The sequence below is a fragment of the Hypomesus transpacificus genome, chromosome 23, assembly GCF_021917145.1.
Source record: "Hypomesus transpacificus isolate Combined female chromosome 23, fHypTra1, whole genome shotgun sequence".
NCBI classification, from domain to species: domain Eukaryota; kingdom Metazoa; phylum Chordata; class Actinopteri; order Osmeriformes; family Osmeridae; genus Hypomesus; species Hypomesus transpacificus.
In genome coordinates this window covers 9,565-32,160 of record NC_061082.1, presented here as the reverse complement: position 1 = coordinate 32,160, position 22,596 = coordinate 9,565, and the positions used below count along the sequence as shown (strand labels likewise).

The 22,596-nt window shown below is 48.1% G+C and overlaps 3 protein-coding genes across 5 annotated transcripts; 1 reads left to right on the top strand and 2 right to left on the bottom strand.

Moving 5' to 3' along the window:
* Positions 1 to 42: 42 nt before the first annotated feature.
* LOC124485504 (nucleolar protein 14-like) lies at positions 43 to 1,353 on the top strand. Its single transcript, XM_047047148.1, has 4 exons — positions 43 to 68; positions 649 to 732; positions 1,045 to 1,116; positions 1,257 to 1,353. Exons 1-4 carry the CDS (start codon positions 43 to 45, stop codon positions 1,351 to 1,353), a joined length of 279 nt encoding a protein of 92 aa, XP_046903104.1.
* Positions 1,354 to 3,368: 2,015 nt separating this feature from the next.
* Positions 3,369 to 5,420, bottom strand: LOC124485982 (desmin-like). The gene is made up of 4 exons (XM_047047924.1): positions 4,813 to 5,420; positions 3,858 to 4,529; positions 3,622 to 3,662; positions 3,369 to 3,453 (listed from the first exon to the last, which is right to left on the bottom strand). The coding sequence occupies exons 1-3, from the start codon at positions 5,282 to 5,284 to the stop codon at positions 3,658 to 3,660; spliced, it is 1,149 nt and encodes a 382-aa protein (XP_046903880.1). The 5' UTR covers positions 5,285 to 5,420; the 3' UTR covers positions 3,369 to 3,453; positions 3,622 to 3,657.
* Positions 5,421 to 6,878: 1,458 nt separating this feature from the next.
* On the bottom strand, positions 6,879 to 12,723 carry LOC124485807 (alpha-synuclein-like). Of its 3 annotated transcripts, none has more exons than XM_047047635.1 (6): positions 12,505 to 12,723; positions 11,931 to 12,076; positions 11,682 to 11,711; positions 10,696 to 10,838; positions 8,522 to 8,590; positions 6,879 to 8,151 (listed from the first exon to the last, which is right to left on the bottom strand). In XM_047047635.1, exons 2-6 carry the CDS (start codon positions 12,049 to 12,051, stop codon positions 8,140 to 8,142), a joined length of 375 nt encoding a protein of 124 aa, XP_046903591.1. In that variant the 5' UTR covers positions 12,052 to 12,076; positions 12,505 to 12,723; the 3' UTR covers positions 6,879 to 8,139. The 3 variants fall into 3 exon arrangements, with proteins under 3 accessions (XP_046903591.1, XP_046903592.1, XP_046903593.1); XM_047047636.1 differs by having other exon boundaries at positions 12,489 to 12,721; XM_047047637.1 differs by lacking the exon at positions 12,505 to 12,723 and adding an exon at positions 12,178 to 12,240.
* Positions 12,724 to 22,596: the final 9,873 nt, after the last annotated feature.

The following is a 22,596-nucleotide window of genomic DNA, read 5'->3' as shown; positions in this document are numbered from 1 at the left end:
GCTCTCTGCTCGGCTTGGGTGGTTTATAAAGGGCCACAAAGAATGTCACGGCCTCCCTTGAAACTCCGGCAGGGTTTTGACATGTTTTAAATGTGGATTATGACTGAGTGTCCGAGCCCTGTGCCCAGTGGCGGTTCTACACGGGGGCCTACAGGGGACAGTGCCCCTGTAAAAAAAATTCCCTGGCCCCCTCCTGAGCTGACTGAATAATACATATATTTATTTATTTGTAAACTGTTTTTCTAGTAGTCATCATGAATCATTTTTTTCATCATTTTTTTCAGTAGATAAAAAAGTGAGAGAATCATATCAAGGAGAGAACTGAGGAGCTTGAAGAAGGGGAGCTGTTTGTATGATTTTAATGTAAAGCAAAATTAAAGTGTTGAGTGTTTAAATATCATTTGTTTCCGTTTTTTATGTGCCCCTCTGATTAAACACTGGCCCCTCCTTGGACCTCCCCATAACATTTGTCTAGAACCGACACTCCCTGTGCCGTCTCCAACGTCACTCGCTTGTCAACTTCAAGAATCAAATTGAATTGAACCAAAGTCCAAGAATCACATCAAACCTATTACTTTCATTCAGGTGAACCAAATTACATATTTTGAGATGTACTGAATCCCTCTCTTCCCTCCCTTACTGTTCCAGGCTGGACTATGGGAAGAAGCGAGGGAACACAAAGGATGAGAGAGAACATGAGAGGTTGAAGCACAAATATAAGAAGGAGTTTAACCCGTTAATTAGTAGCGTCACATATATATGTGATGTTCAAAAGCGGGCCCCACAGAGTACCGTCACACGTGTGATTATGAACATTCCAACCGACTATTTTCCGATAGACAAAAACTATATGACAAACGCTTTAGTATGGCTTCAAAATTTACAATTAGGAGGCTTACAAGGAACACTAGCAGGTAGTAGCATTGCTACGAGTATTATGCTATGTTGCTAGGTAACGGAAGCTAACTAAAGCTAGCTAGCTTTCATTTGGAAAAAATAGCTCACTCTGGTGGAAGCGTCGGTAATATTTAGAACTCACTCCTTGGGCTCGCTGAGGGAGATCAGGAAGGATTCCCGTTTCCTGGCCCACGAGAAGCTGTCAGAGATCATGAGCAGGTATGACTCTGCATAACCTGGTGGTATCACCATGACCCTAACCTATGACCTCACTGATTCTGACCTCTCCATATGGTTGGTTGGACCTGTGTAGTAAGTGATCTGACGTGGTGTTCTCTTTGTGTCTGTGTGTGTATCAGGGATGCGGAGAGGAAGAAGAAGGTGAAGGAGCTGTTCGGCAGCCTGGCCACCCAGGAGGGAGAATGGAAGGCACTGAAGAGGAGGAAGAGGAAGTGACCTCTCTGCCTCTCCTATCCTCCTCTCTTTTTGAACTGATCTGTGTAAAAAAACATATTATAGTACAACCTTGTCAATCTTTTCTTAGTCTTTTCTTTTTTTGTGGTGCAAATTGAATAAAGATACCGTTGAATCCCCTCAACATGTCCTCATTGTGAAGTGTAACCCTGCGTGTCCACTACACAGCAACGTGAATCACTTGCCATCGCTTGCCTTCCCACAGTGCACCACGCTCGGGGGCGTGACAAACGGATTAATGCAGAGTTTAAATTCTCTAAAATCCGTAATAATAATCTATAATCCGTAAAATAGTCTGTATCATATCATGGCAAAGTGTGCAGACTCTGGTTTATGTACTCGCAATATTGATCAAAATACATCTTTTAAACACATTAAACAAAAATCTGATATGCTGGCTAGAGGTAGCATCATGTTATCTACCATACACAATAGTTTTTGCTCTTTTTCTGCTGTATTTTATTCAGCTTGAAATATTTAATGTTACAGTACAGTACGCGATCGGACGTGAACGCCACTAATAGTGTGCAATGCAGTCTCACAATATTGATTGAACAACTTTTACACGCATGATGCAATAAATCCAATACGCTAGCTAGATGTGGTATGATCTACTACTCATAAAACCTTTTTGTATCTTTGTATTTTATTCAGGGTGAAAGATGAAATGTTACAGTATGCCACCGGGCACTCAGGGCATCCAGTCATGTACCTACCGCCGACGAGGCTAACTAGCTAGCAGTTACGTTTTGTTACGAGACTGAATTTAAAAGTACAAAACCCCCACCGGGAGCACCAACAACATCGCCATGCCCCATTTTTTTTGTTAACATCTCCGTACGAATACAGAGACGTATAAAACAGGACTAGGTATGCAGCCACACAGACTATTAAGTTTGCCATCCATCTTGAAACTGATAGCTAGAAATGTTTACCATGGTTGCTACATTACGAGAAACAAGAAAACAATCCGATTGGCCATTGCTAGTGAAAATCGCTCCTCATTTGCATAAAGTTGAGAAATTCTCAACTCCAATCGCTTGCATCGTGTAACTTTGCTACCCACAACACCCCACGCAAGCGATTTGCCTGGCTCCATTGTCTCGACATCAAAGCAGAGAGCAGCGACGCAATCCCCCTACGAAAGGAACACAGAACCAAGGGTGGAGGCCGGGGAGGTGGAGGCAGCACGATAAAAACAGTGAGCATCCTGTGTTGCACTAAACAATGCAGAGTGCCGTGATATCCTGATTAAATACCCCGCCCTGCTAAAGAAGGTGTGCCCCGACTGCGTGATATGACAAGATGCTAGTGACGCGCTAAGGTCTCAGAGTCTCCTGCATGAACCAGCTCGGCCTGATTCTAACCAGCACTTGTTAGTTTTAGAGTGCATTCTTCAACCAGAGAGCTATGGCAGACCTTCCTGTAAATATACAGATGTTTTATTTCCAGAGGTAACAAACCAGACCAGAACACCTGGATGCATTCACATCAAGCTTTATTAAGTAGTACTTGGTAAACATTTATGTAAAAGTATCAGTTCTGTTACATAAGACAGGGTTGAGTGTTACTGGGGGTCGATGGTTTGAAGAGAACCGTCCAAACACACAGATGTCAAAACTGTTGGTGAGAAGAGGAATGTTTTCTTGGATGGAGGGGGAACTGCAAAATGGTGGGCAGGTGCAGGTAGGGAGAGGAGAGTCTGGGTGAGTTGGACTGGGAAGGAGGGTGTGGTGCTGAGGGGAGAGTAGGTAGGTGCAGGTTGTGAGAAAGGATAAAGTGAAGGATGGAAGGTGGTGGGATTGGATGTATTGAGGACGGGGGGGGGGTAGGGTAGGGTGAAAGGGAGGAAGGGGGGCTTGGGAAATGAGTAGGTTGAGATAGAAGGAGGTTGTGGGGTAGGGCTTGTAGGGTAGGTGGACGGTGGGAAGAAAGTGGAGACGTTGAAAGGTGAAGAACCAAGTTGAAGGGAAGCTGTAGAGTGAAGGGATGGAGGGCTGTTGTGGGGCTCTCAGACCTCCTGCGACTGGTGGAGGCTCCTCCCCATGGCAAGACTCCAAGTCCTCTCCTCTATGATGGACACTAGAGAAGAAAAACTGCTGTCACAAACCTAGAACAAACCCAGCCCCCTGGCTCCAGAGACTGTCCTAATCCTGCAAGTTAGTCTTGACAACAGAAACAGCCATGTTAAAGCAGGCAGTAGGAAGCCCAAAGGTTGTTGATGTCATAGTTGTCAAACAGGAACCTTACCGTCATGTTTGAGACTTCCCTCTGGCAGGAATGACTTTAGACTAAAATGGAAACAAAACAGGAATGTTTCAGTGGTGTGGCTATGTAAGAAGATTTTTTTTTTTTCTTTAAATCAGGAAGTACATTTCGTTTGAAAATGTACTTCCTTCAGTATCTTCAGTTCACTGTCACATACACCAACAACACCATGCAGACTTAACCTGTGATGGTGCTGTGGGCTCCGCCCTTCCACCCACCTGCAGGCTCTCCCTCTCCAGCGATGCCCAGCCTCTGCTCCTCTCCTTCCAGCAGCTTCCTGTAGGTGGCGATCTCAGCATCCAGCTTCAGCTTGATGTGCAGCAGCTCCTGGTAGTCCTGCAGGTACTTGCTCATCTCCAGCTTGGTCTCGCACAGCTGGGCCTCCAGCTGGGCGATGATGCCCTCCAGACCGCCCACTTTGTCCTGGTGGTTCACCTCCATGTCCTCCAGCTGCTGCTCCATGGCGGCGTTGCGGGCCCTCAGGCTGTCGATCTGGTTCTGCAGGTCGGATACCTGGCTGTGGAAGACGCTGATCTCCTCCTTCATGCTCTTCATCTGGCCCTCGTGCTTGCCGGCGTGCTCCTTCAGCGTGTCGAACTTGCCCTTGTACCACTTCTCCGCCTCCTGGACGTTGCGGGCTGCCACGGCCTCGATCTCCACACGCATGTTGCGGAGGTAGGCGGCGAGGTCGGGCCGGTCGCCGTCCAGCTCGGCCGTGACCTTGGAGTCCTCGATCTGCTTCACCAGGTCGGCCACTTCCTCGTCGTGCAGCTTCTTCAGGAACTCGATCTCGGCCACCAGCTGCTCAACCCGCTTCTCCAGGTCGGCCTTCTGCAGGGTGGCATTGTCCACGTCCTGGCGGAACTCTTTCAAGATCATCTCGGCCTCCTCTGTGTATGTGTGTGTGGGGGAGGGAGGGAGGGAGGGAGGGAAGGAAGGAAAGGGGATGGGTCAGCTCCACAGGTCAAGTAACATGCTTTTCTTGGACACACAGGGTTTCTGAAGCATAAACAAGGCTTCCGAAATCTGAAACATTGTTGAAACACTGAATTTGCAACATTGCCACGGCTGGAAACGTTTGAGCAAATGTACTAAGAGTGTCGGTTATAAACAAGTCCTCAGTTACCACAAAAGCCCTGAATGCGCCCTGAATGCGCCATTCCTCAAACCTACCTTTGAGTGCCATCTCCTCTTCCAGTCTCATCGTCCACACCTCAACCTCCTCCTCAATGTAGCCTCTCTCAATGTCGGCTGCTCCCTTCTCGTTGGTCAATGACTCAATCAGTTCCCTCATCTCCTTGAACTTGAGCTCGTACTCTTCTCCGACTCCGGTTGGGCCTCCCTTGAAGCGGCCTTGAAGCGCGGCCAGCTCGGCCTGGAGTGTGGCGTTCCTGTTTTCTAGCGCCTGGACCTTCTCGATGTAGCCGGCAAACTTGACGTTCAGCTCCTGCATTTCTTCCTTCTCGTTGGCATGGTGCTGATGGATCTCAGTGCCAACCTCCACCGCGCTGCCCTGGAAACCGGAGCGGCCTCGGTTGTTGTACGAGGATCCGCGGCAACGGGACGGGGACGGGCTCTGGACGCGCATCCTGCTGGATGAGCCGCTCACCTGCAGAGTTTTCTGGGAATAGGAGGATCCTCTCATTTTGGCTGTGTGTGTGTTACGAGTGTGCAATGAAAGCCACAGTTGATCTTGTAACAATAGGCTGGGTTTCCTCAGAAGTAGATCCACTAGTGCGAGAAGTCCTGTTCTCCTGTCGCTGCTTGTTATCTTGCTGAACCACCTTGCCAACGGATGCTCTCTCTCCTCGGCTCGGGTGGTTTATAAAGGGCCACAAAGAATGTCACGGCCTCCCTTGAAACTCCGGCAGGGTTTTGACATGTTTTAAATGTGGATCATGACTGTGTGTCCGAGCCCTGTGCCGCCTCCCCCGTCACTCTTGTCATTAGCTAGCGTGCCGTCGTTAGCGACGCGATGGGGCAGAGTGAGATGGCTCGGCCCTTGCGGCGTTGTGTGAAATAGTTATCTGAGCATGTATGCCTGTCATTTTTCACTTTGCTATCACTCAATGCACTGCGGGGTCTTAAGGGGTGGAGGGTGTGTTGGGAGTGTGTGTGTGTGTGTGTGGGGGGGGGGGGGGTAGGGGGGCTGTTAAGGGTGAGGCCGGTATGGTTGAGGAAGTGTGGAATTGAGGGTGAGGCAGTGATCAGAGGGACGGGAAGAGATCAAGACGTAGGATTCAGGAAGTACAAGGCTATATGTGTGAGGGGGAGGTTGGGATGGGTGAGTCAGGGTCCAGGAGGTGGCATGTGGAGTTCTTAGGGCATTCCAAGGGATATTGGAGGGATTGAGGCCTTGAATGATGTGTGAGAGAAGGGGGGGGGTTTGGGTAGGCGTATACGGGCGGGTCATCATGGAGGCAGAAGGGATCGTCAGTAGAGCACTGAGCATAGGGAAACTGTGACGCTGTATTTTGGCAATATGCAATGTGGACCCTGCCACCCTCACCCCCTGGCCATGCATCAACATGTCAGACAGCAGGAGAGACATTCTTCAGGCTATTACACTCCTCCAGAAATACCCAGAGACTCTGTGAGGGAATGTTGTCAAGGAGAACAAGGGCCGGATGAACCTGAATCCCTCTCAGCGGTTTCAGATGTATTTGTATTATGTTATTTCATAACAAGTGTATTACTTTGCGTAGTCATTTTTACAAACTCTTCTTCTGTCTTCAGAGTGGGCTTCACGGTAGTTCATATGCAGGTCTTCACACAAGCTCCAATCTAAACAATCCTTAGTCACTGTCATGTCTAAAATGGTGTAATGATTGATGTGTTTGTGTCATTTTACTGGGAGTGACCTGTTCACACACAGGGTTGGGGTTGAAATTGTTGTTGGAACCTGTTCTATTACTTTTGTCTACATCTTTACCTGCCTGCTTGTGTGTGTGTGTTCATCTGTGTGTGTGTGTGTGTGTGTGTGTGTGTACGCCCCTCTAGCCTCAATTCCCTGTAAGGCTAGCAGCTCTGGGCAGGTTCAATCTCTAGAGCGTATGCTAATTGGCTTGGGCCTCCGAACTGACAGGCTGTCATAGCGACCCGTAGGCACCAGACACATCTGCCCCTGGCACCACACACACACACACACACACCCCACACCCCCCCCCCCCACACACACACACACACGCACCCCCCCACACACACACACACACACACACAAACACACACACACAAACATATTTTGAGTTTGTACTTTATTTAACATTTAACAAACGGTAAATAAATCGATACAGTATTCATCACAATCATTTGGTTTCATGCTTGTGTTTTCCATCCACTATTTTACTCTGCACTGTAGGATCAGAAAAATACACTTTATTCAAATAAACTTGATACATTTCACAAATGCCTCAGCACCATTAAAACAGTGACACTTCACACACAAAAATAGTTTGTTTATATTTCTCATTTTCAAATGGATACTAGACACTTAGGTGGTTTAGTAGGTAATCATTGATGTAGTATATTTCTATGTACTTTTTGACATTGACACACGTTTCCCTTGTCTCATGAATAGACATCACCATCAACCCTAGTCTACCATCAACACAAGCTTGTCCCATTAAATAATCAACTGGTGTTTGAAGTTTCTGTTTGAAGTTTCTGCCTTTGTGGGTGATTGTTTATCTTGTCAAGATAGGTCACCACCAATTTAATCACCATCATTGTGATCGGTTAGAACACAGTGAATGGTTGCAACATTATGATTGGTCTGAAGAGGGGCCTGTCGATAAAGTATACAGTATACATAACCCTGACAGGAAGTCATTTTTCCTTTACTTACCTTTCTCAAATCTAGAAAGCAAATTGTTCATACGTTTTAATGGAGCAAGTTTGTGCTTGTGGCAGTTTAGGCTTCTGAGTAGTAGTAGCAGTAGTAGTAGTATTGACGTCATTGATCCCAAGTAGGAGATTAGGTTGAGCTCAGATAGTTCCCTCTGATCGTTGGGACACACACACACACACACTTAGCACCTCAGTCTGCAGGGGGCGCTCTTGAGACCTAGAACACCTGGGCCAGGTAGTATTGCTAGAGGAAACCTCCAATCCTTAGGAGTGTTTGATTGAGACTGCCTAGGGATGAGGATAGTAGTGACAGTCGATTGGTTGCATTGTGTCAGGAAAGCTCAGTCAAACACAGATCAAGTGGAATACTATCTGACCCAGTTGGGGGACATCACTGTTGACTATTGACCTTGAGACGGAGCGAGAGAGAGACACACAAAACTAGACTCACAAACACACACAGACATACACACATGCTCACACACAGAGACACCCACTCACTCACTCACTCACTCACTCACTCACTCACTCACTCACTCACACACACACAGACACAGGGTACAGACTCCATAGAGGACCACAGCGAGGCACGACAGGACTTGGCAGAGCGACATGGAACATGTCAGCCGTTCATCTCTGGACCGGCAGTCAGCTCTAGTCAGACTCCTGAGAGACAGAGAGGAACATACAGTGATGTTACAATAGTTACACATTTGATTTGTCTGTTATACAGTTTGATCACTTGTATTATTGTTTTTGCTGATTTTATGTTTTTGCTGATTTTATGTAAAGCACCTTGAGCTGCGATTTTTGTATGAAATGTGCTATATAAATGAAGTCTTACTTACATACAGTGCCAGTTAAAAGTTTGGACACATTTTCCCAAACCTTTGACTGGTACTGTATACACAACAGGATATCATCCCAACACATCAAGGTATCGTTTGTGTTCTCTTGGATTCTCCTCTCTGTTCAGTGGTCACAGTGTGGTTCAGTGCAGGCGTGTTCTCTTTTCCTGTGTTGTGTTCCTGGGTACCTCTGGGACAGTGGCTCCACTGTCAGCCACAGCCAGCTCCCCTGGACTCTCCACACCAGCATCCTCCTCCTGAAACACAGCACCATGGCAACCACAGGGACAGGGTTAGAGGGGGCTGCATCGACGAAGACGAGGAAGAACGGAGAGGGGAGGTGAGAGGAGAGGAGAAGAAAAAGAGGGAGTCAAGGAAGGAGAGGAAAGGGAGGGAAAGAGAAGAGGGGAAAGGAGAGGTGAGGTGAGGGAACTAAGAGAGAGAGGAGAGAATAATAGTTAATAAGGCCCTTCCCTGTAGAGGGCAGTCCTTGATTACAGTGTGGCATTGGCCTGACCTTCTTTAATAAGATACTGGTGTGTGCTTCTGTGTTTGTTTTTGTGTTTCTACAAACAGACATTTGTGTAAGGGAGCGTGTGTGACTGTGAGTGTATGTGTGAGTCAGTGTGTATGTGTGTGTATGTGTGAGTCAGTGTGTATGTGTGTGTATGTGTGAGTCAGTGTGTATGTGTGTGTGTGTGTCAATCCACCAGCTGACACAACCTGGGATCAGTTATTTTGCTGAACACGTGCCCTCTCCTCCTGGTGATCCACTTAACACCTCCTACCTCTTCTCCATCTGCTCATTCAGCAGAGCCAAACACACACACACACACACACAAATACTTTCTCAATGTCAAAGTTTCACACACACTCCTACACACTCTCTCTCACACACACACACAAACGCACACGCTTGACATCCACCCACATCAATAACCATGTTCTCGACCACAACGACAACCACTTCATCCTTTCATGATGGTCATGTTCTGAAGGTCTGGACCCTCCTAGTCTCCTTCCCTCCATATGCTCTGAGACCCCCTGACTGGTGAACATCTGTCTGTCTCGCTCCCTTTTCTATACACGATTGATCAGGTGAGGAGGACTCCCCAAGCTGCTGAGATGCAGCCCACTGTCTAACTGATTGACTGAAAAGGAGAAGATGACTGCCATGACTATTGAGACGCAGCCCCCCTATTTAACTGATGGGCCGAGTAGGAGAGGATGACTCCCCAGACTATTGAGATGCAGTCATTCTCTCAACAATATCTAACTGATTAGCCTGGTGGGGACAACCACATAAAGCAATGGATCGATGGCGCACGTGTGTGTGTACATGTGAGCCTGTGAGACAAACGATGTGTGTGTGTGTGTGAGAGAGAGAAAGACAGCGTGTATCAGACGGGGGAGAGACACAGGGATGAGGGGAGGGGATGGAGAGATAGGTATGTAGGGAGGAGAGGATGGAGGGGTAGAGAGGGGCCCTCCTCTGATGTCCATCAGCATGACTGCCTGATGAATGGGATCAATATCAATGACAGCTCGGCTATATCCAAACCTGAATAATCTGGTTCCCTGCACACAAACACTCACACACGCACGCTCGCACGCACGCACACACAGGCTCCCTGAGGCGAGAGGACACAGCAATTAGCTCCATGACAACAGCCAGTTTCAAGAAGAGGAAGGGAGGATGAGGAAGAAGGGAGGAGGAAAGAAGAAGAGGATAGAAGGAAACTAAGCAGAATGAAGTTTTAACAGAAAGACAAATGCTAGAGATAGTCCTGGGTGTATGTATCTACTAGATGAGCAAAAAGGGCATCAATTCAACGGTCTACCTCCAATTCTGTACTGCTTAACAGAGAATACAGACATCATCCCTCATCTTCAGACTGTGTCAGACGGGAGCCAATTGTCTGTGTCTGTGTGTGTGTGTGTGTGTGCGTGGGTCCGAACAGGTCTCTGTATGAGCTCGAGGAGCGGTGACCGGCTGGCCCTATGTGTGCATGTGTGTGTGCTTGTGTGTCAAGAAGCATCAGGGCGCAGCAGTTTAATGAAGGTCAGCGGCCATTTTGACCGATGCAGAAGCCCCAGCTGTCACCTTGGAACTTGTTGAAAGACTGAAGGGACTGTAGTGAAACTCCAATAAGAAACATAAAAAACAGAAACATAAAAGAACTACAACCGTTTCAACAAAGCTTTTAACTTTAGAGCTTTCCTGGTGGACCATAAAGTACTGCCCGCTCTGTCAAATCTAATTTGTTATTCTGGATACTAAATACCTCGCTCTCTCCAATGAAGTAATGGCGAGACAGTGTGCAGTAGAGTATTAGGTAGCAAGGAAGGTATCATCTCTCACCTGTTTAGCCGGGTCTTTTTTGACCAATCCGGTCGCAGCGGCAATGTTCCCCGCCCCCTCCACAGTTTTATGGGCCACAGCTGTTACCCCGGTTACCACAGCCCCGCCCACCTGAGACACACCAGACACAGTCTTCCCTGCAACTGAAAGACAAGAAGAGAATAGAGGAGAGGACACAGACAGAGGTCACTATGATGTTTATCTCTGTGTCCAACTACAGAGAGCCAGCCTCAACCTACAGAGAGCTAGCCTCAACATAAAGAGAGCTAGCCTCAACCTACAGAGAGCCAGCCTCAACATAAAGAGAGCTAGCCTCAACCTACAGAGAGCTAGCCTCAACCTCCAGAGAGCTAGCCTCAACATAAAGAGAGCTAGCCTCAACCTACAGAGAGCTAGCCTCAACCTACAGAAAGCTCGGTTGACTCTGGAGTGACTTACATAAATGCGTTACAATGACATTGTAACCATCAAATACAAAGTAGTTGCCATGACAGTAGGTAGCTAGTTATTACCTCACTATTCTCGGTTGCTCTGTATTTCGTTATCTCTCTTCCTCTCATTCCCTGGTGTCTATCTTTGTGTCACTTCTCTCTCTTTCGGTCTCACACAGACAACAGAGACATAGCACAACCCCCTGACATTATCCACAGTGAGAAACCCCCCAGCTCTACTGCTAATTATCTCTCAGTGTGTTTGTGTGTGCATGTGTATTTGTGTGTGTGTGTGTGAGAGAGAGAGAGAGAGAGAGAGAGAGAGAGAGAGAGAGAGAGAGAGAGAGAGAGAGAGAGAGAGAGAGAGAGAGAGAGAGAGAGAGAATCTAGCAGCTATTGGCTGATTCAGTCCTGGGAAAGTGAATGGAGATAATATTGAGACAGTTAAAACAGACAACAACTCACGGTTATCACTCAGTCTCTCCACTGCTAGTTTAGTCTGTATGATTTAGGTGATTATTAAAACACTGTTCATTCATTAAAGGTCAAATCTACCTGTTGTCACTCCATCCTTGGTTTTAGTGCCTGTTGAGAGATGAGTATAAAATGTGCATTAACGAATCCTGCATTAATAAGTCAAACAAGAACCATGTATCATTATGATTATATCATTATCAGATGTAATAGCCAACATGTACAAAAAAAACTATAATTCACGCACAAAACGAGCAAAATGTCTAGTTTAAGATGCATACAATGTGACAGTCAGTCAACCTGTAGCCTGTCACCGTTCCCGACACCTACCGACGAAGATGACACCGTCCTTTGTCATCTCAGCGGCTCCAGTCACCCCTTGCTTCGTCATCTCCGCCGCCGCCACAACCCCGTCCTTGGCTTTCGAGAACCCCTTCATTAACGCGTCCATATTGGTCCAAAATTATGTTGAACAGCTGTGAAGGAGTCAAAGCGTGGGCTGTTAGTCAGTTGGTTGGAGGAGTTCACTGTACGCAAGATCTAGTTTTAGAACGAGAGTTCTGGGTATTCTGCATACATGGATGTGACTGACACCGCCCTGCTTTTATTTGAATGTTTCTTCATTCAGAACGTTCCGGTTTGACAAGAAAAACGAGTTATAGAGTTAACCACATATTTTTATTTCAAGTTCCAGTAAAATGCACGCAGGCCGAACACCTGTTAGTGGAGACCGTGATCTTTAATCATACAATGACCTGTCTTGCCACACATCTTGTCCTTAGCAAGTCGTTGTATTCAAAGTTTCAAACATCAGAAATAGGCACGTAAGTATAGGCTATAGTTTACAATATTTTATGCAATTTTTTTAATGTAGTTGTAAAAACAAACCTGTGGATTCACGTACCTGCCAGTTGGTCACTTGTAGACTCGAACTTCTTTCGCTCGAAGGTTATGTTCTGTTTTAGACAACGTCGCCGTATACGGAGACACGATCAAAATCTACCGTCTGCTTTTCAAACAGTTTCAGAGTAAGCTCAACAGGTTTGAAACGGATAAGCCGCTCTTCTCCCCGGAGGCTGTGGGAGTGATCGAGCGCGCGTGATCCCGTGGTGCTGATGCTGAGCTCGAGACAGAATGGCTGCTTCAGCGTCTACATCCCACGCGCCCCCTCCACACACAGACACACACATATATCCTCCCTCGACCAGAGATTACGTAGATGCCCAAATTGTTCTCTATTTGTGGGCTACTCACGACTAGTAGTTAGTCATCGACATGTCACACGAATCAATAACAATTTGTCTACACACTATTCGAGGGTAATTTAAACATAAATTATTCAAAAATGATTTAAATAGATTTTATGTTTTATTTAATTCATCATTGGTCTGATCTTGATTTTCCAGTTTAATTGATAGCATTGTGATTATGTATACAGGTCTTCCCTTTAGCCCTCGGTGAATCTTGACATATCAAAACGATGATGTCATAATCTGTAATAAAGTAAGACATGTGATTTTTTACATCGCTTATAACATCTCTCCTTACTCCCTGCTCATCCCTCCTTTACTTCACTCCGTTATCCATCTTCTCTTCCTCCTCCTCTACCTCCTTTCTAATCGTCTGCCCTCGCTCCTTCACACCCCCGACCTCCTCTCCTCACCCCCACTCTCCCACTCCCTCCCTTCTCTCCTCCCTCCTCCATGCCTCCTGACCCTTCATTTCCTGCCCCTTCCCCAAAGGACCACAGCCATCTGAAGCTCGAACTATCTTTTATCTTCTCTCTCTAATTGATAGTCACAGACTCCGCTGTGATCCATGCCTCTCTGACTCCTTTTCATTTGTCTGAGGAATATGACAGATTGTGATGTTGGCCTACTGTGCCTGCTCTGCTCACAGGCCAGTTTGAGATACTGGAGCTCAGCATGTTTATAGACAACGTTTTCAGCAACGCTGCTTTTTCGTGTGAAGTCATTGTGCATTTTGTATCGACTTCTGCTCAGTGTTCTACAGTCAAACTGTAATGACCTTAATATCAAAACATTGTACTTCTTTTTTAGTGGGTGGGTGTCAGTGAAGGTATGCGGCATTATTATCAGTTGTGTGTGTGTATAACTCAGCCTTGGGTAAATCATGTTTTGGTGCTGCCATGGTGACTAGAGCATGAAGGTCTCTGGTCTGGTACAGACGCGATGCACTGTGAAGCAGTCCTTGTCGCGTTGGATACAGACTGTGAAGATCCCTTTTACAGGGATGTTACAGTCCTTTGTGAGACTTCTCAGTCACTCACTCAGCTGCGACCACAGTGGTTGACATTTTCAAGAGTTTTTATTGCAAAGAAGAGAGAAACATGATACTGATGCTAAGATTTGGTCATTGTTTATTTCATCCAATTACTGATCATCCTGTTGCCTCTCAAAAGTAGAGGAGCAACCCCCTCTGCCTGACTGACTTGAGGAGTTCAATGTTTCAGAAAGGGTGACATTCGCACCAGTGGGGTTGGTGTATATTCACAGCGGTGTGTATATAGGTCAGCTAAAAAAACAAAACCTGTTTAAGGCAAGAGACTTGAAACCCAACGCTGGTCCCATGGGCTCACTGACAGGAAACGAGAGGAGAATTCTTTAATGAACGTTTCCGATTTAATGAGGTCCAACTCTTACATGGTTTCCACATTCTTTTTTCCTCTTGTTTTCAGAGTTTCTCAATTCATCTCATAGTAACATGAATGTCACAGCCTGGAGCACATTGTTTACTCAAGGGCCCACAGCCAGGAGAAGATGGTGTCAGAGCTCCCAACAGACAATGGCTTCATCTCAAAGTCCTCTCCTCCTCTCCAGCTACTCTGACGCTGTTGAACCAGAATGGCTGGAGTCCCATCAAATATCTCCCCCGGTCAAACTATCTGACCCCCAGGTTGTCATGTCTGAGAGACTTTGGAAGAGGTGGCAAAAGCGAGGACAGTGGGTACTGTAAAGTAAGGAGGCAGCCCCTATTGGACACGCACCAGGAACAGAGCTGATGGAGGACAGTGGTCTCTCACCCCACAAAGCGTATGTTTATGTGAGGATGATATCTGTGGAGAGGAGGGATGGATGGGGCACGCTGCCTACACCACTTCAACAACAAAAGGCTTTTGTTCATCTGGACTGTTTCCGGAGACATAATTGTAGTGTTTAAAACAATTACTCACCAAGGTCTGCAAGAACAATTCTCTGTTTGAACTGATGGTGAAGTGCCCTAGTGTTATCAGACATGAATGAAGATGGCTGGGTTTTCTTCAGTCAGTTTGGATTGTGTTCCTCCCGGTGGGTTAACTATGCGTGGTCCCTTAACGTCGGGGCAGGACTGGCATGGCTGCCCTAACACTGGCCTTGTGGAATGGCTCAGAACACGAGCAACAGGGCTGGCTCCCTGCCCAACAGATGAGGGGTGTGGACATGCGGACTCTGCTCAGTGACAGGTGTATTGATCAGAAACGGAATGAGTGATCGCATTTGTCAGAGAGGGAGAGGGAGAGAGAGATGGAGGGAGCGCGAGGGAGGGAAAAAAAGAGGGAGAGGGTGGAAGGGGGGAGAAAGGCAGAGAGGGGGTTGGGAGGTGGTCAGTTCATCCAGAACTGCACACCAGTACCAACCAGGATGCCCTCGTCAAGACCCCAGCCCACGTCACCTGTGACATCATCAGAGAAGGAGGCTGTCAGAAATATTAATCTATCAAGCATTGCACAGTCAGTCTGTGAACCAGTTTAGAAAGCTTTATTGCTTGCGGCCGGCCCACAAGGAGACAAAACATCACACGCCATTGTGCCACACAGTTTGTCCGCTAGCATGTTGTGCTAGCAACCTATTTAAACAGAACCACTCTTGACAGTGATTGGCTAAAACAAAGGCATGCAAATGTCCCATGGCTCTTCCTTCATTGGCTCCCTTGCATAGACCTGGCGCGCGTGTGCGTGCATGTTTACGTGTGTGCGTCCCTTGCAATGGACATTTACAACCTCAACCTTGCCCTCACTAGGTGAGAAGCTAATGGTCCCCAGACCTCAGTCTTCCTTCTAACTCTGTCAAACAGTATCTCCTTTACATAAACAAACAAACCCCCCTCTTCTTAGTCCTCAGCCCCAAGATAAGGGTCTTGTATGTTTACCCGGAGTTCAGATTTGGGGGTAGGCCTCTCTTTGCACACAAAGCTAAACACAGTATCATTTTATACAGAATAAAAGTGTTACATCAAACATTTTTCCGACAGAGGCAGATGAGAGGCCGCCAGGATGGAATAAGGCAGCTCCATCCTCATTAGAGTTCCACAGAAAGAACAAACCGCAGGGTTCTAGAACCAGACGGCAACAGAGAGTTCTGAACGGAACATTGAAATGAGCCGGCGGGTTCCACGGTTGCGATGCGTCTCCAGCTTCAGAGAGGAGGTGAGGAGCACGCTCCCTGGTGACTTCAGTCATGCGGGGCGAGGAGATGGGGGGGGATTATCAGTAGACACACACATTCAGCACCCCACTCTGGAGCTGTGGAACAGACAATATGTTTTCAAACGCAGATAAAATGCATCCGATTTTACTCAATGATTCATCAATGAAAATTAAATCATGAATACTTCTATCGTCCTCCCACGGATATGTTGTGTCCATGATTCAACACTGGTTCACCATGGTCCTTGTGTGTTAGCACCAGTGGAGGTCTCGTGTCTTTGTGATGCCCGCAAGGGCCACCTACACTCACCTTCTGGGCGAAGTGACTCGTAGCTGGAGATGTGCTGCCATCTAGTGAAAGCTTGAGGTAGTGACTGTCTTCATGCACGGTGTGCGCATGTCCAATCTGTGTGTGTGTGTGTATATGTGCGTGCATGTGTACTTCCCCTCAAAGCTGTTGAAAGCTCCACCAGAGGGTGCTCAGAGACTCTATAAGGTCCTCCACATTGCACGCACGGTCATCAGTGCCTTGGTGGGTACCGGAGAGTTCACTGTCTGTCTGGTCAGCATTCGTTGTTGGGTAATCCTCTCCATCTGAATGTAAAGCCTCGGCCTTATTTTCTCATTCCCGTGAGTCAAACTCTCCTTTCTCCCTCCCCTCCGCCTGCTGGGTCCTGGGGGCCTCAGGCAGACAGGCAGTTGGAAGTGGGAGTTTGTGAGACAGGTTGTCAAGGTAGGGAGTTGGGCAGGTGACAGGAGAGACTCACTTGAGAAATATGCAATCACGTCGATTCAAGGTTTTGGTTTTCAGCTGAAAGGGGAACACACCCAGAGAATTGTGGCTGATACCAAGCTGGGACCAGCTGATGCCTTCTGCAATGGTTCCCTTAGATCCCCCCAACACACACACACACACGATTGCTTCCATGTGTATTGGTAATGGAGGTGGCATTTTGGGGACACTTTCACAGAAATCTGGACTCACAAAACACCCCCATCCGTTTGAGTTGAGTTTTATTCTTTATCACATGACCTTGGAGTGAGGTCTTGGCAGGGGGGCAGAAGTGGCTGCAGTTACACTGCCAGAGCCCTGATCAGACCCCCTGAGAGCAGACAGACTTAGACAGATAACCCTCCACCTAATCAAACCCCCCTGACTGGAAAGGCTATTTTGTTGGGCGTCCCTCATAGGAGAGGAAGAGCCCAGAGGATACCCCCACTGTCTCAGCTCACGTAAGGAGCGTCGTCTGGACGGGGGGACGGGGGGACGGGGGGACGGGGGTCCAGGCTGGAGGAGAGGAGCTCCAGGAGGAGCAGGTAGCAGCAGGAGTACAGCAGCGTTCTTACCCAAACAGGAGGAGCATCTGGCGGGCTGCCTGCAGCCTGACCGCATGACTCATATAGCTCTCCCCTGGGGCGGGAGGCCACGGGAACACCAGCCAGCAACACAAACCATGTTAACCCTTTGTTTGGTTCCTCGAAAACAATTATGGGCTCAGTTCCTTTCATGTTATGATGTGTGCTGGCATGTGCGTTTGTTCGTCCTCTCCCCTACTGAGAGACAGTAAAATGATGATGGGATCACAGCGGCGGTGGTGGAGAGAGGAAAAGAGAGAGTTCGGAGAGAGAGAGATCTCTTTTGCAGACTTAGCTCGCTCATGGATGGACGGATAGGGAGACAGAGAGGTAGAGAAAGGGAAAGTTGAATGGGAGGAGGAAGATAGGGAACGACAAAGGGAGGGCTGTGGAAGATGCATAGAAAAGGACTGAAAGAGTTCTGAAGCGCACGTTGAAATGAGCTGATGGATTAATGAGGCGGGCAGGTCAGTGGTGAGAGGAGTGTGGAGGATCAACAGAGGCTGAATGAGGTGAGAAAAAGGAGAGGTGGAGGCGGTGCGGAGTGAGAGGTCAAACCAGGGTGGAGAGGAGGGAGGGGTGAGAGGATAGAAGGAGGAGGAGAGGAGCAGGTCCAGGGCCATGTCCGTGGAGGCCTGGGAACTGGCTCTCCTCCTCCTATCCCTCACAGCGAGTTTGGACATTGTGTTTGACAAGAGTTGTTTAATTCAAGAAGACACCTTCCGCTGTGTCCCAGCTGTGGTGTTGAGCTGCCAAGCAGTATGGGAGGGCCAACTCTCAGATTGGACAAGACCCAGTGGGCACATCAGAAGTGCATCAGGCGTCATGGTAACCTGTGGTAGGCCATGTAGCTGTGCTGCTCGTTTTAAAGCTGAGGAGCTAACAAGACGTGGCCACAAACAATTGAAACCAAATGAACCCTATTGGAGATCCGGGTCCATTTGTGCACACACGACTGTACACAGGAACACATACACAGACACACACACACACGTACACACTCACTCTGACTCCAGTGGCACTGCACTCGACGGTGCTCTGAGGTGCCGGTGGTATGTGAGAGGAGAAGCAGCCTGGATCTCTGCTCTGTAGAACCTTTAATGTTCTGTGAAAATATGGCAGCCTGCTCTCTGGATGAGAGCACTTACTGAGCAGAGGAGAAGAGAGGGATCAGAGCAGAGGAGAAGAGAGGAGAGAGAAACAGAGCAGAGGAGAAGAGAGGAGAGGGAAACAGAGCAGCCAAGGGGAGTTGGATGGGAGCCGTGACCGCAGATGGCAATGGCATGTGTGTTTTTGAACCTGTTTGTTTTTTATTTGTGTGTGTTTGTGTGTGTGTGTGGTTTTGTGTGTTTGTGTGCAGAATGGCAGCACATCTCACACCTACCGAGAGGCCATGAGGAAGCACACTCCTCCCTTACACAGACCAACTCCAGAACGGGGTTAGGTGCGCCACAGAGACAAATCAAACATACCTTGATTACGTTCAAGATGACTTTCACAACCTTGACAACAACAAGTATAAAGAAACGAGGCCCCCAACCAGCAGGTGTGAGCAGGTCCCTTACCAAAACGCACGCTGGCTGGCGTTACCGTGGCAGCAACAACAATAACAACAACAGCAGGAGTGACAGCCGTGACGACGAGAGGGAACCCTCACGGAGATCCCTCCTGGAATGTTTTGCCAACTGTGGAATGAGGTTGCCGCGGCAACAGGGGGCCGCCCATCGAGGGAAATCCCTTATCTGCTGATGTCGTCCTCGGGGTGGTTGTCACGTTGCAAAGGCTGCGGAGTTAAAGAAGAGAGGGAGAGGGAAAAAGAAAGGGCAAGACAGAACACATACGCACACCTTGGAGTCGATTGAAGTCTGGGCACTGGCATTTGCGTAACTATGGAGATACTCTCATGTTTACATGTGGGCGGAAGCAGCACCATAATGGGAATGAATGGTTGTAAAGAGGCAGAAAAAAGAGGGTGTTCCTCGTCCCTATTGAGGAGAGTTAACGCTGAAGACCTGAACTTTCACCCAAGCACTATACAACCTGGTGTAGTGAATGAACTACAGGAGGAGGGAGGAGGAGGAGGGTGCAGCTTCAGTCAGAAAATGGAACGTGGTTGTGAAACACAAATACTTTTCTCTCTCACTGTCTCTGTCTCTGTCTCTGTCTCTGTCTCTCTCTCTCTCTCTCTCTCTCTCTCTCTCTCTCTCTCTCTCTCTCTCTCTCTCTCTCTCTCTCTCTCTCTGTCTCTCTCTCTCTCTCTCTCTCTCTGTCTCTCTCTCTCTCTCTCTCTCTCTCTCTCTCTCTCTCTCTATTTCTCTCTCGCAATCTTCATTACTTATTCTATTTCTCTTTATCTCTCTCTCTCTCTCTCTCTCTCTCTCTCTCTCTCTCTCTCTCTCTCTCTCTTGGATTAGTTTGTTTCTACCTTACTTTTCTCTTCCTTTTTCTCTTTATCTCTCTGTCTGGGCAGACACACAAAGCAGATTTTGACTGCGTGGGAATGGGATGATAACATTCTTAATGACTTACTAATGATTATGCCTGTTTCCATTTAAACCCTCCAAAAAGTACCAACATGTAGGTCATCAGTAACCCCAACCAGCCCCTACAATTTCCAGAATTACACAAAACAATCTATAGATTCCCAAAGTCAACTTGAGCTGTGCTAGTTGATCATGCTCTCTACCTCCTCCTCTTCTGTGAATCTGGAGCATGTTCATGCTGTCAATCAGTTGTCCTCCAGCCCTCCTCCGGCCCTCTTCCAGCCCTCCTCCAGCTTTCCTCCAGCCCTCCTCCAGGCCTCCTCCAGCCCTCCTCCAGCTTTCCTCCAGTCGTCCTCCAGTCCTCCTCCAGCCCTCCTCCACCCCTCCTCCACCCCTCCTCCAGCCCTCCTCCAGCCCTCCTCCAGCCCTCCTCCAGCCCTTCTCCAGCCCTCCTCCAGTCCTCCTCCAGGCCTCCTCCAGCCCTTCTCCAGCCCTCCTCCAGTCCTCCTCCAGCCCTCCTCCACCCCTCCTCCACCCCTCCTCCAGTCCTCCTCCAGCCCTCCTCCAGCTTTCCTCCAGCCCTCCTCCAGCCCTCCTCCAGCCCTCCTCCAGTCCTCCTCCAGTCCTCCTCCAGCCCTCCTCCACCCCTCCTCCAGCCCTCCTCCACCCTTCCTCCAGCCCTCCTCCAGCCCTCCTCCAGCCCTCCTCCAGCCCTCCTCCACCCCTCCTCCAGCCCTCCTCCAGCCCTCCTCCAGGCCTCCTCCAGCCCTTCTCCAGCCCTCCTCCAGGCCTCCTCCAGGCCTCCTCCAGCCCTCCTCCAGCCCTCCTCCAGGCCTCCTCCAGGCCTCCTCCAGGCCTCCTCCAGCCCTCCTCCAGGCCTCCTCCAGCCCTCCTCCAGCCCTCCTCCAGGCCTCCTCCAGGCCTCCTCCAGGCCTCCTCCAGCCCTCCTCCAGGCCTCCTCCAGGCCTCCTCCAGCCCTCCTCCAGGCCTCCTCCAGGCCTCCTCCAGCCCTCCTCCAGGCCTCCTCCAGGCCTCCTCCAGTCCTCCTCCAGTCCTCCTCCAGCCCTCCTCCAGCTTTCCTCCAGCCCTCCTCCAGCCCTCCTCCAGTCCTCCTCCAGTCCTCTTCTTTCTGCCCTTTTCCTTCAACACTTCTGACCCTCTCTTTCTGGCCTCTTCTCCACTCTCTCCCCTCCTCTCTCTCTAAGTATTTCCCTCTCTCTCTTTCTCTGGCAGGCTGTAGAGTGAGAGTGATCTGTGAGTCATTTCCCCATGCTGTCAGTCATCACCTCTCGTCCAGTCACTGCAGAGCAAGACTTAGAAGAGGGTTTGCACCAATGTGTTCAAACACATTAGAGGTCTGCCCACACCCTCTCAATGCTGTACTGTATATCTGTCACTGTAAACTTTGTTTAACCCCTCAGGTGAACACACCTCCTGTGAATATCACAATGCTGCCTGTACCAACAACTTGATCAGGCTGGTTAATGGCTTGTCTGTCTCTCCTGCAAAAGAAGAGGGAGGGAGGGCGACGGAAAAGAACAGAGAACTAGAAAGACGAGTGATAGAAAGATTTTTAGAGATAGAGTAAGGGATCTCTTAAGGTAAAGAGTTTTATCAGATGGAGTAAGGGATCTGGTCACTTCCTAATCAAGCCTGTTTTTCATCAACAAACTTTAGAGCCCAAAGTATTTGGGCACCTGATACTTGTTACTTGAATACTTGAATACTTGAATGTTACAACTTGTAACATTCCATGGCAAAAAGATGGGCATTAATATGGAGTTAGCACCCCCTGTGTGGATGCCACTCTTCTGGGAAGGCTGGCCACAAGATTTTGGATTGTCTGTGGAAATGTTAGCCCATTCAGTCACAAGAGCAATGGGGAGTTTGGGCAGTGATGTTAGGTGATTGGACCTGGCTGGCTGACGGCGTTAGAATTCATCCTAAATGCATTTAATGGTGTTCATGTCAGGGGTCTCACAAAGAGAGGTCTATACAGAAATGTTTTGTCTATTTTGGTGCGGAAAAACTTGACTGGCCCAAACAGATCCCTGATCTAAACACCATCAAGCACATTGGGATCAATTCTAACGCCATCTGCAAGCCAGGTGTAGTCACCTAACATCCGTGTCCATCCTTAATGCTCCTCTGTTGTAACGGAAACTCCTGCTTCAATGTTCCAACTGCGCCCCATAAAATCATAAAAGGATCTTCATCAATGTAAACACATCCATCAATGCTTTATTTACAAACTCAGTTCAAACATACTGCCTTCATTGAATGTGTCGTTAAGCTTATTTGATTTTGTGCACTTTGAATCAATAATTGCAATCTATATTACACCTTGTCTGAATGAGCAGCTCTTCAAAGGGACACCCTGTTGCATCCCCTCGTCCCGTACATACGATGACCTTCTGTTTGGTAAACAAGCCATGTGGACTTCATGTTATCAGCCAATTTGGATAATGTTAATATATGCTTATACGCTCTGAAATATTAATCCGAATATTTTACCTCCTGTCCTGAGCTCGTTAAGAGGCATAATCCTCGTTAAGATCAGCCAGCCGTCTGACAAGGACCTGAAGGGCCTGTTTATCCTGCCTGTGACCTGCTGAATAAAAGATAAACCAAATCAAAGTTAGCTACCTTTAAAGTGCATCAATCATTTAGTTGGTGCATCTAAGCCTTGTATTAAAAACACTCTATGATTCATTTATTATTTTCTTTATGG